General features: G+C 36.5%; 1 protein-coding gene across 21 annotated transcripts; it reads left to right on the top strand.

Moving 5' to 3' along the window:
- Positions 1-1,026: 1,026 nt before the first annotated feature.
- On the top strand, positions 1,027-17,032 carry LOC122062381 (protein MAIN-LIKE 1-like). 21 transcript variants are annotated; one of them, XM_042625979.1, is made up of 16 exons: positions 1,039-1,368; positions 1,463-1,566; positions 4,903-5,206; positions 5,308-5,964; positions 6,130-6,291; positions 8,889-9,329; positions 9,447-10,886; positions 11,174-11,261; positions 11,369-11,456; positions 11,562-11,947; positions 12,920-13,019; positions 13,212-13,268; positions 15,554-15,672; positions 15,779-15,832; positions 15,953-16,081; positions 16,557-16,959. In XM_042625979.1, exons 4-7 carry the CDS (start codon positions 5,434-5,436, stop codon positions 10,152-10,154), a joined length of 1,842 nt encoding a protein of 613 aa, XP_042481913.1. In that variant the 5' UTR covers positions 1,039-1,368; positions 1,463-1,566; positions 4,903-5,206; positions 5,308-5,433; the 3' UTR covers positions 10,155-10,886; positions 11,174-11,261; positions 11,369-11,456; positions 11,562-11,947; positions 12,920-13,019; positions 13,212-13,268; positions 15,554-15,672; positions 15,779-15,832; positions 15,953-16,081; positions 16,557-16,959. The 21 variants fall into 21 exon arrangements, with proteins under 21 accessions (XP_042481926.1, XP_042481924.1, XP_042481913.1 ...); XM_042625986.1 differs by having other exon boundaries at positions 11,366-11,456; XM_042625974.1 differs by having other exon boundaries at positions 11,171-11,261.
- Positions 17,033-17,322: the final 290 nt, after the last annotated feature.

Here is a 17,322-nt window from a genome sequence, read left to right as displayed (position 1 = left end):
TGAGCAAAGGTAGAGAAAGATGAAGAGCAATGATTTTTATTCATTTAGTTTACACACAAGACTAAGATAACCACCAATAACTAGCTAGGATTTGATGTCTTTATTAGTAGAAACATAATGGAGGCTGCTACGCTCCAGTGAATTGTATGGATGTAAAAGAATAATCGAAAATCTGTATTCTATCCATGTTTACATTGGTTTAGGAGAATCGGTATTCGAAAAATCAATATTCAAATCCATCCGAAAACAAATCAAATATAAAAAAGATTATAGTAATTTCTGACCGACTATTATTCGACTCATAGTTATCCGACGGTAATAACATATCCGACATATTATATCCGTATCAGTATTTCCGATTAAGTTGCCTCTTTATGCATTGTAGTTAATATATAACTCTACCTATTAGTTGATCCTAGGGTCAACCCAATATCACGGGATTACAGGACATCAATATCAAATTTTATTTTACTTTTTGAGAAAACCTACTTCATATTGCTATTACTAAAATGGTAGAACCGTAACAAAAGAGGCAACCGTAAACGAAAATAAGAAAGATAAATAAAATGGTAGAAGTGTAGAACAGCTGGTAGTCAGATATTATAATATCAAATCACACTTTATCTTCAACCCTTGTTTCCACGCTTTTAGGTTTTTTTTGTTGGGAAAATTACCTGATTACCCAGTATTGGGTTTGGTTTTACCGAAATACCCACGATGGGTTTCACTCAACGTATATACCCAAAACCAGTTTGCATATTACCGAAATACCCAAAACAGTGGAAGCCGTACGCCAGACTTCGTATCCCTACGCATTGAACTTGATTCATTTTGCAATCAGTGAAAAAAATTCCGATTTTGTTTCTAATCGTCTTCTACAATCGATTCTTTAACGTCCGATGATCCGATCACGTCTTGAGGGCTTAAGTTTCTGTTTGGACTATGTATTTTTGAAAGGGGTTGCTGATTTCAGTTGTTCGGAGTCTTCGGACTATGGATTTCCGAGAGGAGGAAGACTTGTTGCTGGCTTCAGGAGATTTAGGGCTTAAATAGAATGGAGGGAGAAGCACGGCGGGAGAAGGACTCGAGGGAGAAGAATCAGTGACTCACCCATCGACTTCTCATTCACACACAGAGAGACAGAGGAGGGGAGAGAACTGGTGCTGCGTGAGGGCTCTCCTCCAGTTTATGATTCTGAAGTTTCTTCTCTTGGAACCGTTTGTTGTTCCTGTCACTTCTTCTGGTGCTGCTCCGGCTCCTGCTCCGGCTCCGGCTCCGGCTCCATCGCCATGGGAGAAAGACAAAGTAGGGGAGACAACTCAGACCCACGATATCGCTCATCTTCTTTGGGTTGGATGTTCATCTGAGGTGAGCAAAGATTTTGTTTTCAGCCTATTTTCCATGTCATACGTTTTTTGTTTTTGTAATCTGTGTGTTCTTTTTTTTTTTTCTCACTTCACAGAGAATCGAAAGAATCCCATTCCCATGTTTGTTCATGGGTCTGCGTGAGTGCTCTGTTGGGATCAACAAACCTTACCATCGGTCATCTTCTTCCCATAACTTGAGGTAAGCAATGATCTTTTGATGTTTCAGTTTTCCATGTCTTACACCTAAGTTTGTTTTTGTAATCTGTGTTCTTTTAATTTTTTTTTTCCCACTACACAGAGAATCGAACGAATCCCATTCCCATGTTGGTTCGTTCGAACCTCTTACTATTCCTTTGAGAATGGGAGTCACATTTCTGATATTGGTTCATAGCATTTTCATTCTTGTTCTCTTTTATTCGATGAATTCACAGAAACTTATATCTTGATCTTTGTACCGTACATGGGTCTTTCGTTATTATTATTATTATTTTTATTATTATTATGAATGGCACGTTCAATTGTTCAAACTAAAAAAATAGAGTACATAGTTATGGTTCATTGTAGTGTTGGTGACTAGTAGCCTAGTAGGTGTTTGATGTAATGCCTCAATGGAATTAAGGGAATTACAACATGCTCTATGGTTTCTGGAAATGGTGTAAGATCTTATCTGAAACAGTTTGGAATGGTTAACCGATGGTTTAATGGTTGAGGAACAATGATGAGATTAGATTTTCTTGTTAAACTAAAACTGGAGTTTGATAGTAGAAAATTTCAATTTCATAAGAAAATTGTGGCGGGTCAGGAATTTATGGTTTAAAATAGGATGGAAATCCAGCTTGTTGGTTTGTGTTTGATTTTATTAAAAGGGCTGAAAAGGTTTAAGAGTGTGGAGTCAAATTAGGAAGCATAGAGAGCTTAAACTAAGCATTGGTGTGGTTGTTAAGTCTTTAGACCTTCTTAGGGCCGGCAGGTATATTAAACCGCAAAACTATACAACACCTCTACAATGAAAAGGGGGTTGGAAACTGTAAGAATGTAGTTCTTCTTCTGTGGGAAGCAAAGATCTGTTTCTCATTGTGGGGTTTTCTCATTTTTGCACATTTTAATGTTCTATGCTGGAATTGGATCTAGTTTCCCAATAAATTTCTTCTTTGTAGCATCTTTATTGGACACGGGTCAGAAAATTTAGGCTTCGCTTACATATGCCCATGGGGCCTTTACCAAAACATAGAATGCAATTCCGCACCACATTTCTACAGTTTTATTACAAGTCCAGTTTCAATAATAAAAAAAGGTAATAAATAAATAAAAATAATGGCTGCAGAGTGGTGCTTATTGCGTAATAATAATTATAACTCTTTCTTAACATTGCAAAATGAAAAAGAGAAGAAAATAAAAATTTACCCATTAAATTGTTATCGTGTGTCTGACTTTTATATAATTAATTGGCTTCCTTTACTTACTAGAGGGTTGGGGGGTGGGTAGGGGAGGAAGAAATAATTTCAATATGGAAGGAAATTCTGATTCAATTCAAGATCTAGAGTGTTTTATAACCATGCTTTCCATTGGAATTTTTCTGTCCATCAAGTTTATGTATGCTTACAAGTGTTCCAAACAGTATCAGGAACAATTAAATCTGATGCAAGTGTTTTGTCGATTAATATCACTAGGTTGTGTTGGCAAATGCAATGGATTATGAAGTTAATACCAAAAATCCTAGCCTGCTTATTTCATCAAGTGAATGAAATAGGGAAAAAAAAAAGGATATCATCACAGGAGGAAGGGAGGTTATTTTATTATGGTTAATAATATTATTGTCTTAGGTATCTAGATCATGTGATGATTGTGTATTTTAAATAATCCAAATTTGGTCTGTGTGTTTAGTTGTGCAAGATTCTTTTTTTCTATAAATTTGTGGATTTACAAGCTCAAATTTTCCACCAAGCTGGGATTTTTAATATTAAAATATTAGACAGAAGCTGTGAGTTTCTAAATATTAATAATAATGATAATAATGAAATTACGCTGGGTGTATTTAACATGGATTTTAAAGGAAAATTTGAAGCTTTAGTGCGTAACAGATGAATTTAATCTGAATCCAACTTTGTTATATTTAGATTTTTTTTGTGTCTTACCTTGTAACCATCTTTGTGAGTGGGGCTGAAAACGACTGCAATTGTATGAATCTCATATTGGATGCTCAGGTATGTAGCCCTGAGAGTAGCCATTTGATGAGTTATTCTACCTGAAAATTTGACTTTCCCTTCCAAGGTAGTTTTGATTGTCCGACAGTATAGGAATGTTGGATCTTTCTCTTTTGGGCAGTAGTCCCCAGCCAGGCATCTTTGGTGGTTGTTATCACCACAAGGATATCTATCTACTTTTATGGGGCTAACCGGGGTGGGTGGGAACCTTGGGCATGAATCTAATTCCTCTGTAAGTGGTGTGAAATAGAATATTCAGGACAGCTAATTGTAATGACAAAAAAATTGAGACTCGGCAACAGCTTACTTTTGGAGTTCAAGTGGATGTGCATGTGTCTATCTAATTTTGCTCAATTTCAATGCAGTACACTCTCTCTTTTGTGGGTGGAAATTATTCTTGTTGGTTTTAGAACCGTCCAAATTTGGAGATCCTCTGAATTCTACAATGGAAGTAGAGAAAAGATTTTGGCTGAAGTGGGAAGGGACCAGATGTGGCTATTTATTTGAGGATTATGATATATTCTTAAGCAATTGGTGTAGGGGAATATGCTTGAGTGCTCAATTCAAGTGAGAACAAAAAAGAAAGTATGGAACAATGGAATGTTATGGGTGTAGTAGGGTCCCCTGTTTTTTATTTTTTTGGCCCTCTTTGGCTATGTTCTTAAAATTCATTTAAGAAGAAAAAATAAGAAATAAGCATAAAGAACCAAAACCACATCTCAACTATTTTTATAGGTTATACCATTATACTTCTCATACTACAAATATTAGGATTTCAGAAACTAATACAAGATTGCCATGATGACCAGTTAACCACAGAAGGCACTTAAGACCTATTAAAATAATTTTTGAACTAATCCTTCATGTTAGGATCATCTTTGCTATGATGTTCATTTACTAAATTTAGTAAATTTGGATTAATAGTGCGTCAAGTTGACAGCGAACACTTATTATTATTTTTTTGGATGAATATAGCCAACACTTATTATAATTATCCATAAATTGTCAATCTTTTTGCATAGTTCCTTGTGCTCGCCATTGTTGGGAATCTCCATGTAGCCGACCTTGTTAAGTTGGAATGAGGTTTAGGATGTTGTTGTCTAGTCTACATATTGGGTGAATATACCCACATTGCATATCCACCTCTTTGAGTATTATACTTTGATGACTAGATATTGCAACCATAAAGAGTGAAATTATTGCAACAATAGTGACATACTAAAGAAGAACATTTGTGGATCTAGTATTAGATATTTCAATATCCAATTTATCTTCTCTTTATTATTGAAATTAATGTTATAATTAACTATACGTTTTGGATCATGTGTCAGGTGCATAATGTCGGTGGATCCTCTCCAATTGGACATTATACGAAGGATCTCAGAAAAAAGAGCAATGCATGGTGAGAACAACCCACCTTCTAGGGCGTGGACATATTCTAGTATGTCTGAAAATTTGGAGGGTGAATATGAATCTACTGATAGTGGAGACGTTGGAGGGCAAGCCATGGTTAGTAATGTTGTAGATGATTCAGTATTGTGAATTGGAGCATCCATTGATAAAGATATATCAAGTACGGACATTGTTCTATATGATCAATCCAATCACGTTTCAGAGTTGATCTGGAAGGGTGAGGTAATATATTTGTTGTATCTGCGCGTAATATAATCTTTGTTTTTTTCATGCATAAAATATATGACCACTAAGTTTCTTGTTTCAAATTTACCCTTTTTCAGAAGAGACGTGTGCTACGGAGTAATGAGCATAGTCGAACGTCCACTGAGTAGAAGTTGAGTAAAGAGCAAAAGCGGTTAGTTGAGATTGCTGGATTCAAATACTTACGCCTTATAGGGCATTTCCAAATGGATCGGTGTCTATTGACAGCATTGGTGGATAGGTGGCGAAATGAGACTAATACATTTCACATGCCACAATTTGAGATGACTATAACTTTGGAAAATGTGGCATATATTTTGGGTCTTAGAGTAATCGGGAAGGCTGTTACTGGGAAAATGTACAAGGAGGCTGAGGATATACTAGGCATGGTACTTGGACAACATCCCTCAAATCCTACCAACACGAAGGCTCTACGGAGTGGTTGTGTGAAGCTGACATGGTTGAGGAACCAATTTTCCCATCTGCAAAGCAATGCTTCTGAAATAGATGTTATTCGTGCTACCCGGGCATATTTGTTGCATCTTCTTGGAACTACCATATTTGCTAACACATCCGGAAATATGGTTAGTGTTTCATATCTACCATTGCTTGCTGATTTCGTTGAATGTGCAGAATATGCATGGGGCGCTGCTACTTTAGCTTTCTTGTATAGGGCATTGATGCGTGCCTCAAGGAAGAACACTGCTAATATTGGAGGTTCAATGACCCTATTTACAGTACGTTAATCTTACTGATTTGGGACTATGATCGTGCTTGTGAATTTTAGGAAAATTGGTTCAAGTCTATCTGGCTTCTTTCTTTTAACCTGTACTTTATTAGCATATCTTAGTGTTTGTTACTCATGATGCATGTTTAACATGGATTTCAAATTTAACTTATAGGTATGGGCTTATGAGCGCCTAGGGGTTGGTAGACCAGATGTTGTTCGCCTATGTAGGCCTTTCCCCCGATCTGTTAGATGGAAATGCCGGCGCAGAACTGACAACATTCATAATTGCTATAGACCGTATCGGCAAGAGCTTGATCAACTTAAGGAATGCGAGGTTAGTAAAATCTAGTTCTCCCTTTTATTTTAAAATTTTGTTGGGTTACTATATGTGTCTTCCTATTTCATTTAAGAGAAACATATAAATAGTAATGCTCACCTTAGGAGCATTAAATTGTGAGTCCTGCAAATCCTGTGCAATAGTGCTCACCTTAGGAGCATTAAAGAAGTTATTACATAATTTTCACTGATAGAGATGTAAAAAAAAGGCTAGTTGACCCTTGCAATGACCCTAGAGTACAGAGTGTGATGCAATCCTATGATTACCTTGTGGAACCAACTAAAGTCATTATAAATGATAAACACTTTCCGTGGTGCGAAGAACTTGATGATCCAAAGATCTTTACTTTTAACTACCATTTCGTCAAAATTGCGAGAAATTAGTTATACTGATGCACTAGATTCAAATTTCTCACATGATCCTCTGACTATCTTTCCATTTAAATGTTCCTTCAGAAGACCCTTAATCTGCAATCAATTAAAGCCACTCAATGTTAGTTTCATATGAACTTACAAGGAAAAATTTGTGCACGAATAGAGAAACAAGAAACTAAGAAACATAACATAAACAATTTCCCAAGAGTTAGCATAGCCAAGAAAAAAAAAGTTGAGGTGGACCAAATATTAATTAGTGGAGGAGTCAAGGTGAATAGTACATTAGTACCACATAGAATTACATTAAATCCACATAGAAGTACATTAAATACAAAGCATATCATAACCAAATGTTCTCAAAATTAAACAAATGATTTATATGCAGGATCCATACAACTAGAATCCCATATATGGAACCATATGTATCAATCTGAGATTTATCCAGATCTGGTCATGATCAAATGTCTCACAATTAAACAAATGATTTATATGCAAGATCCATACAGATTTTGCACCAAATAGTAGAACCACGTGCATCAAGCTACGATTTATCCAGATCTGGTACCCAACATGGAAACTTATTTAATGATTGAAAATACAAGGAATAAATCTCATATACAAGGTTTATGAGCTAGATCACAAACCAAAGCTAGTGTAATTCACCAAAACCAATAGTGAGTTTTGACAAGATCATCTTGCCACATGTCTTAAACATGGTGGACCTTGGATGTCGGTCATGATGCCATGTTAACAACCTTTTCACTAATATTCAATTCGCATGCAGTTCTTTGTTCTTCACTATTACACTTGACTGTAACAAAAAAGTGTTGCTTCTCTTTTCTGAGACATTGGGAGTTCTAACTTCTAATGCTCAGAAAAGGGAGAAAACATAAGTGAAAATTAAGCAAAGGTTCTCAGGTGAATAATATAAAAGATGGGGTGGGTGGGAATAGAAGAAATGGAAAATTCTTGGATAGAATGTCCGAATTTCACTCTGTTACAACAAACCTTGTTGGAGTGCAATTTCTACTATATGTTTGACACCTCTTGTTCCTTGATAATCTAATGGATGCTTGTCAAGTGCAAACACCTTTTATGGTTGGAAAGCCTCAAACTATGTAGTCCTACATGAAACAAAAACAAACACAAACATCATTTTGTAGGAATCACTTATACTACAGTAAATGAGAGAAATCCCCATGAGATCAACATCATTTTCCTTCACTTCCATTTCGAAGTACAACCTTTTAAACGCCTCCCCCCAAAAAAATGCCTCCTATTGACTTCTTTTTCAACAATAACTCTCTTATAACATTAGAGAATAGCTCTTTTTCTCTAACTTTCCTGCATCAATCTGGTTCATAGATTGAACCTGGTTTCCTTTTGTCATTAGTAGGTTAGCTGCAGAATGCCATTGGTAAGGTTTGACCCAATGCAATTTTCTTGATGGGCAACATTGATTCACCAAGTTTGGATCTTGGAAGCTTGTTTTTAGTTTCTTAGTTACAGCATCTTGCATGGGAAAAGGACAAGAAGGGAAGGGACATCTAATTTTTCTATTCTTAATTGGATGGGGATTTATTGAAGTTTGTCCATGGATATGGTGGATGATTGTGGTAGTGTTAGTAGGGTTATTTCCAGTATGTGTGTTTAGTTTTTCTCCAGTGCGGAATCTTGTTGTCACCAAAATGGTGAAGTGAAGGTTATTTCCAATATGTGTGGTTACTTTTTCTGTAGAAATGCATCTTGATGTCGCAAAATGGTGAAGTGACAAGTTGTGACTTTCTTTGGGTTCCCTTTATTCTCAAAGGTGCTATAATTAGGTTTAAAAATTGATTCAAAGTTACTTGTCCTTATCTCATTATGAATATCTTCACATTATATGATTAGGCATGTGAAATTACTGGATTTACACTCATTGGTAAAAAATGTGTTAATTACTAAGGACAAAAAATTAAGGTTATGATTTCTTAATATGAATTATGTGCCATTTCTGGAAATGGTCTGACTGGATTTCTTAAAACCAAATGTGTGCCCCTTTTTTTAAGTTGCTAACAAGAGAAATCATTTCTAATTTGTTTAGAAATTATTTTTTATTTTTGGCATATGATTGCAAGAGACTGCATTCAATTTCTTAGAATATGAAATAAATTTTCTTTGTATCGAACACCACATTTGCAGCCACGTTTCTTAACCTTCTAACCTATGTTTCCTTTGTAGGTCAATTGGCAACCATATGCAACACTTGCGAGTGCTCCTCTTGTTGGTCTTATAGGATCATATATAGGTCTGGCTCGCACATGGTTGATTCATTTCAATGTGGTTGAGATGCATCTCCCAGATCGATGTTTGCGTCAATTTGGACTAGAACAAAATGTGCCTCAAAGTGTCGCTAGATGGCAACGTCACACGGTGGCTAGGCTAGGCATAGATTATAAGGATTTGTTTCAGCGAGAGGTGAGTGAGTGGACATACTTCAATGACTCCTTCGAAATAGTTAATGCTCCTCCAGAGTCGAACCCAGGAATTACACAATCAAATTACCTTCAGTGGTATCTAAGGGTCAGCCATGTTAGGATTCATCCTCCTCATGAAGTTGACGACCAACGTCCCAATGAGTATAGGTTGAAAGGTTATGGAGATAGTGAAGCATTGGACTTGGTATGTTGACAATTTTGAATGAATTAAAGAGTTGTTCATTGCCTTTAACCAATTGTCTTAGAACATTGAATTGTTCAATATTTCATATTTTTCTATTAATAATTTTTTCATCATCAGCGTCGTCTCATCCATCGGGTCACTACAAAGCTCCGACCTCTATTGGAGCCACTTTTAATTGACGATGTAGGTGTGGAGATCCACGAGTTGGTAGATACATTAGCCAAGGAAGGTTATGATGATTCATGTCCTAATACATTTGTGAAACACATTGACAATCCTCTCCCCACAACGGTCGAAGGTATTTCTTCAACAACTGAATTTGAAAAGTACAGTGGATCTGATGAATCAGTCTCGAATAGTGACAGTAGTACATATTCCACTCGTAGTCCGCAAGCACGTCCACAATCAATGGATGAGAATGTGGCAGTGTCTGTAGGCAATGATCATTGCTTTCAACATTCTATTGTCCCCACTCAAATTACATCTGGTGATGTTTCTAGTTCAGCTTTTGTGGATACTATTAACCACATAGATATTGGGAACATAGAATCAGATACCAGTCAAATTAGGCATGTTCAGATTAATGTGTCCTCTGGAGGTTCGTTGTCGAACTCAGTTGTGGAATGTGATGATACAACATTGCTTATCCCTCCGTTGGAACAACAAATTATTTATCCGTTGGGAGTGGGTTCAACTGATACGGACAAATCCCTGCAACAAACAGTCTCTACAGGGGCCACGACGGATGTGATAAAACAGTCGATGGTTACACGAAATGTGGCAAAGCAGCTTGTTGTACGTAAGAAGGCTCGGTGGAGATACTAGTTTACCACGGTGGTTTTATTTTTTTGTGAACGACTACAAAGTAGTGTTTTTTGTTTTGGATTGACCTAAGATGGCCAATTAAAAAATGTTGCATCATTTAGTGGTTATAAAAAAATGTGGTATGGTCAACAAGATAGTGTCTTTTATTTTGGTTATTTTTATATTATGATTCATAATGCCAACTGTTATAACATGTCAGACTAGACAAAATTGAAACCTAGTTCATTTTTTTTTTTTTATTGTATGTCTGGTGGTTTTAGAAACTATGACTCTGTCATTTGTATGTCACGAAGGGTGATACCTTATTATTTTAATATCTCATGTTTATTGAAACTACATTATATCATAATTCTTCAAACTGTCTCTGGCTGGATAGTTAAATCCTTTGGAAAAAATATATATCTGATGCTTATGAGGGTGGTTGGTTCGGTAAATCCTCAGGATGACATTCTTTAGAATGATAATTTTAATTTTTTGAGTTGTTTGGTTCCACTATGATGGCCCTCATAAGAGAGGCACCTACTTCCAATGAATGACTATATTACAAAGGTGGATGGAGACTTTTAGTTTATGTCAACACTAAAACTCAGATTTGAGCAACCATCTTAACCCTTACTATAAAAGGGGAATGTGGGAAGACATACTCTACGGAGGCCACTAAACCCACGCTAATGTGAAGAAACTTCTCTGGTTGGATACCCTCTCACACCGAGAGTCCAACGCCGGTGACTGGTAAGCTCTCTCTTTCTCTCTCTCTCACACACACACACACTTTCTTGTTTTCTCTGCCTACCGCTCTCTATTTCGATTTCATGGAGTTGTATCGTTAGGTTTTTAAAACCAAAATCTACTGCTCTCTCTCTCGCTTTCATTATCTACGGCTCTCTATTTTGTGTTCATGGAGTTGTTAGGTTAGGTTTTTAAAACCAGAGTCTATCGCTCTCTATTTTGTGTCATGAAGTTTATTTTTAGGTTTGTTAACTCAAAACTTATGTGCTCTGTTTATGGAAATGTAGCAGTGGCAATCGAAGTGCTTGGGTTTGTTCTCTAGTTCGCCTGCCCTTCCACTAACTCTGCAAAATTGGATTTGGTATTCGGAGTTGTAAGGTTAGGTTTTTTAAACCAGAATCTGTCGTTCTCTATTTTGTGTTGTGAAGTTAATTTTTAGGTTTTTAACTCAAACCTCATATGCTCTGTTCATGGAAATGTAGCAGTGTCCATCGAAGTGCTTCGGTTTATTCTCTAGTTCGACTACCCTTCCACCAACTCTGCAAAATTGGATTTGGTATTCGGAGTTGTAAGGTTAGGTTTTTAAAACCAGAATCTATCATTCTCCATTTTGTGTTGTGAAGTTTATTTTTAGGTTTTTTAACTCAAATCTCATATGCTCTGTTCATGGATATGTAGCACTAGTGATCAAAGTGCTTGGATTAGTTCTCTAGTTCACCTGCCCTCCCATCGACTTTGCAAAATTGGATTTGGTATTCACCTCCTCCTCTCTCTCTCTCTTTCTGGCTTTCTCTGAATGTCGCTCTCTATTTGGGGAAGATGGGTCAATTGGCTTTCTCTACCTTTCTCTGAACTAACCCAAGAATTACTGGCCAGTTGCATATGTTCCCTTTAACCTTCTGCATTTTGCCTTAATCACATGGCAACTTCACCATCGCCTATGTTTTGCTTCTATATTTTCTATTGCTGGATATCGAGAAGTATACCTGTTAACACTACGAATACTTCCATATAGGCGGCGGCCTTCGCTGAGTGCTCTGTCGCTAGGGTTTCTGGAGCGAGAGGTAATAAACCAACAGTAGAATGTTAATGTTGTTCTAAAGGCTTGAACTGTCCACTCTTGTATCCACTTATAGATTTTTCCCCTTTTCTTCAAATAGAATTGTTCTGTCATGTTGTACAAATTGTAACTTTTGTCTAATTATTATTCTTGCAATTTTTGGGTTATACGGCCATAAAATTCATGTATTAATCAAAGGTTTTTCCTTTTTCATGTTAACCAAGAAAACTAAGGGGAAATCTTTCGTACCACAACTGCACCTGAAACAGGTGCATGATTTTGTTCCATATTTTAGTCTCTCTTATATTATTGGATATGCCCTATCTTGGTTGCAAATCGATGTTGAGAGCAAAAATTCTTACATAGTAGGAGATGAGCATTATAAATTATGAATTGTGTTGTAATATTGTTTGACGGTCTTTCTTTCTAAATCTAGTGGTTTTTGAAAATTTGAAGAGTTTTTTAGTCCAAGCTAGGTTGGTTTACCTGACCCAGTTTATTTCTTGCGAGACATCAAACAGTCAAGTCAAATCTGGCTGGTTTTAAATTTCGCTCTCTTTGAAATCGCTAATATTGCAGTCATGTGTCGACTGGCAACCCTGTGATTGTGGCAAATCTCATCTTTTCCTTAGGGATTACTCCAACCTTGTGGACTCTAGTTGTGTTTGCAATTCTGTGAATTACGACAAACAAAATTTTGTGAATGTCTTAAGACAAGTAAACTATATCTTTGTGCCTTTCCTTCAATGATAAATGGAACCTCCTAGCTGAGGGCTGTGTGTCCCCCTTTTTCCTTTCTCCCTCCTTATGGGTTGCTTGAATATTCCTCCCTCTTCGTAATATATTATCTTATAAACGGGCCGCCCACCAAAAAAAAAATTTTTGATAAAGGGAACCTTATTCCAGAAGAGGAATAATTCATTTGAAGTTGTCTGTGGGTTCATGGTTGTTTGACTAGGTTCCTCTCTGATGACAGGAGTTTGAGAGACAGCTAGCTGCAAAAGAAGCTTCTCTTCCTCAGGAACCAGCTTCAGATGATGATAATGCTGTAACTCTTCTCGTTCGGATGCCTGATGGTAGCCGCCGTGGCCGTCGCTTTCTCAAGTCAATTCTTCTTGATTCTTTAATCTTGGTTCAATCTTACAGCTGCCTTCTTTTGCATTGCTGTCACTTTTTGACTTCATTGATGTAATGGATATTTCCTTTTGTATTTGTGTAGAATTTCTCTTGATTCTTTAATCTGACAGCTGATTTCTTTTGTACTGCAGTCTTTTTTTGACTTCATTGATGTGGGTAGGGCCGTTAAACCTGGTACCTACAAACTGGTAATTGCCCGTGCTTATTAGTTTATGTTCTTCTAATTTCTGGTATTACATCATCTTTGGTTAATTGATTGCAAACCTGCTGAATTAAACAATCTACTATCCTTTATGCACACACTTTTACTCTCGGGTACTGTTGCAGGAATTATGTGATGCTTATGCTTAGTATAAATCTTGTTATAATAAACAGGCTTTCTGCACTAACCAGTTTAGTCTGTGGTATCCCTTATAACCTAGAGATAAAAAGGCATTCTGTTTAATAATTTCTTGGATATTTCAGGTGTTTGTGGAAATTACAGATAATAACAGGATATTAATGATTCTCTAGCAATTATGAGAATTTTCCTTACCCTTTTTTCCCCCCATTGAACATCTGCCAATGGGAATAGATATGAAAGAAAAATTAAGAGATCAAGAGCAAGAGTAATTTCTCCCTAATAATCTTTTACTTGATCAAAAGTTTTGTGGATTTTTTTTTTTTTTGCTAACGAGGAACTAGGAACCCCTCTCACCTGCCTGATTTTACGGTTCAGGCCCAAGGGTAAAACTCAGTTACATGCAGCCACACCTAACCTGTTTAACAGATCAGTCATGGGGAGACTCGAGTGGAAACATCTGTTAACACACACGCCTTTGATTCACAATATGGTGCACTCTTTCTTGCATGGTCATTTGCCACCCAAAGTATTCAATGTCTATAGGTCTACCTCTATTTTCCTGTAGATTTACTGTGGCCTTGATGGTCTCAGATGGTTCTGTGACATTAAGCACTGGTGTCTTGCCCTTTGTATCACATTTTCTGAGCCATAGGTTAATGGTGGACAATTCCATAGTTTTAAATCCGGACAGGGGGTGGAGTTATGGAACCGAAAAGGGTTCCAGTTCCTCTTCAATCCAGTTTTTACTGATCAAACCATGGTTTTGTAAGAGAATAAAAATGATTAAAATTTGGAGGGAAAAAAAAATATATATGGGCCTGAAACCGTCAAGCTTTGAATGGGTGGTTTTCAGAGAGTCAATGAGGGGCAGTTCCAGTCTAACCTGGTTTGACCACCTAATCTGGTTTTTAAAACTATGGCTGAGACTTTGTTCCATGAAGATGGTATGCGCAGGTAGCCTTTGGTTTCATTTTACATTAAATTTTATTGACATTGGACCAGTAATTCTTTACTCTTCTGATTTAATAGATAATTGATGGAAATGAAAATCTGGATAATCCTTGAGCTAGTTCTTGAAACACAGTGGGGTGACTGGTTCACCATCGGATGTTGAATTTAAATTTTGCATGTCATCAAAATTATCTGATGTTGAACCGCTGGATTGCAAGATGGTCCCTGAACCGGTTTAACAATTCTCTTGTAATTGTAATGCATTAGAGAATGAAAGACTTATTTCTGCTATGTATAACAGTCGCACTACTTGTACAATTGATGAATGGAACTTGGACTGACACTTCCTTGATTTTCATGCTGGACAAGTGAGGCCATATCCTCGGCGTGCTTTCAGTGATGGTGATAGTGAATTATCTCTGGGTGAACTAGGTCTAACCAGCAAACAAGAAGCCTTATTTATGGAATTGGTTTAGGAAAGATGATTACCCTAATTGTAAGTAGGAAAACAGAGGAAAAGGAGAGTACTTTTGAAAATTCCATTGAAACAACAAAACATGCATGATGTGTGATCTTGGCTGGTGATGTTATTGTTGGAGCCCATCAAAATGCCAGAACACAGCAAAAATGCTGCTTCATCTGAAGCTGAAAATAGAATATGATTGAACTCTTTCCAGCCACCCCAACTTAATCCGATCACGTCATTGAGATCTTTATCCCCTTTTTAGTCCTTAGTAAACTTAACTAAGCTGCAAAATGTGCCCTAGGACAGTTTTTGGGCCAGATTCTTCAGCATTCTCAATCATGGTTTATGGATGAGAATTTCCTTTTCTTTCAAAGGATACTATCATAATATATCTAACTTTAATCCGGTATTATCACATCCTACTGTTGCTGGTTCTCAAAGCCTGTGTTTTCCTTTTGAAATTGATCACTCTTTTGGAACCCATCATTAGTATGCTCTATGAAGTTTGATTGGATCATGCCTTTCTTTGGCAGCTTCAATGTGGTAACCCATTTAGAGTTATCTTTTCCTGAAAATATATTTTTTCAATGATTCTTTTCCATCATGTATGACGTGATGCCGTTATAATGTCTATAATTATTCTTTGTTGTACCACTTCCTTTTTGTTTAATTCATATTTGTATTGAGTACTTACATTTTTTTTTTTTATGTAGGCCAAGTATATGCTTCTATCATTCCTGATGCTACAGGTGCAGAATCACCTCCCTTGACCAAGAAATTAGTAGAAAAAGTTAGTGATTTTTTTGATCAATACATCGAGGCCATGGAGAAGGTGATTGGATGCAGACACAACTCTTTTTGTCCCCTTTATGACAGTTAGAAATTAGATCGTCATTTGCTTATTTTCATCATCTGATCTGACATATGTTTAAATAAAGCAAGGATTGAAGACTGCAATGACGATTTCTAGTGAAGGGAATGCATATTTGCACGTAAGCTTGTATAATTTTTTGTTCTTTTCAATTTGAAAGTCTTGTCTATTAACCTGTTCTGTCTTTGTATCTGTTAGTTCTGTTTTTTCACACTACTAATTCATTTTCTAATGCATGCAGGACAGCCAATTCTGGAATCTCTTTAAAAATGATCCATCTTCTTGCAACATCGTTATGGGAACTTCAGCTGGACTAGTATATCTGCTTGCAGCTTTGTTAGAACCTTTCATTCCATCTTTCTCTGTTGAGGTAATACATTTCCTACCTTGTGTACATTGAAACTAAGAAATTCATTTATTGTTATTGTAGTGATAAGGCTCATATGCTTTATCAGTATTAAAAATGGTTTACTAGATCTTGCATTCTGAGGCTTTTCTTGTGTTATGTTAAAAGGTATTAAGGTAGTTAAATTTGCCAAGACCACATCTATCATTGTGTGATGAAAAATGAGATATTGATAGGGCGCGGAGACCTTGGGAGATTCTACCTTCTGGTCATGACATATGCACGCCCGAACCTTTATTTAAGGAACTAGTATACATGCTTTCTGTTGGTTCAAATCTATTTCTATATCTATTTTTGCATTATGCTTTTTGCATTTTGCATAGTTATGGTTTATTATTCTCTGGTAGATATATACTGAGAATTCATTTAACCCCCATCCAGATAAATGTTGTTTGACATTCATTTTGTTATACAGAAAGATTAAGATGTATTTCTACAGGGAAATATTTGCTGGAAGTCAAGCTGATTGGATAGAGAAGGCATATGCTGCAAAGAAGGTTGCTGAGCAGCTGAAGAAAAAAAAAATTTTCCCTAAATAATGCTATTATGTACTTGTAAAAATAGTAACCTAGAAGCCTAAATTTATTTAAGTTCATCCTAGATATCAGATCTTACGTTGATTAACAATTATCTGATAAATTTTCTATATGTGAGAATACTTGTGGTGAGGGAACCTTTATTTTGTTTTTGGGAGAACATACCTTATTTTGGAAACTTAAGTGTTGCTCCAAAAATCAATTTTGTGGGCCTTTTGGTTCAATCTGTACAGGGAATAGTTGGGTGTCCATGATTCAGGAGTGGGGGTCCTTATAACAAAGGGAAATTTTGCTTTCTTGTTCCTATCACCTGTTCTAGGGTGAGAATGGTGTAGTGTACTTCATTCTAATATGGTTAGTCATAATGTGGTTGAAATGATGTGGAGTTTGTGTTGTATGTTGTATAGCTGGAGGTCGCAGCTCTTATGTGGAAAGATTGGAGGGGTAGATTATTACTGTATTCATAGATCAATTTTCAAGCAATACATTCCTTGATCAATAAAATTAACTAATACTCTATGTTTTCAACCAACTGGTCTATCGCAGCAATCTACTGTTAATCGAATACATAGTTCTGAAACCAATGGGTACACGGTAGAGACAAAATTAGTAGTGTTCCGAGGACTTGACTTTCACAGTAGATATTTTGATAGGGACTAAGGTCCGATG

The sequence above is a fragment of the Macadamia integrifolia genome, unplaced genomic scaffold (genome assembly GCF_013358625.1).
Source record: "Macadamia integrifolia cultivar HAES 741 unplaced genomic scaffold, SCU_Mint_v3 scaffold1009, whole genome shotgun sequence".
NCBI lineage: Eukaryota > Viridiplantae > Streptophyta > Magnoliopsida > Proteales > Proteaceae > Macadamia > Macadamia integrifolia.
This window is presented reverse-complemented; position numbering and strand designations above follow the sequence as displayed.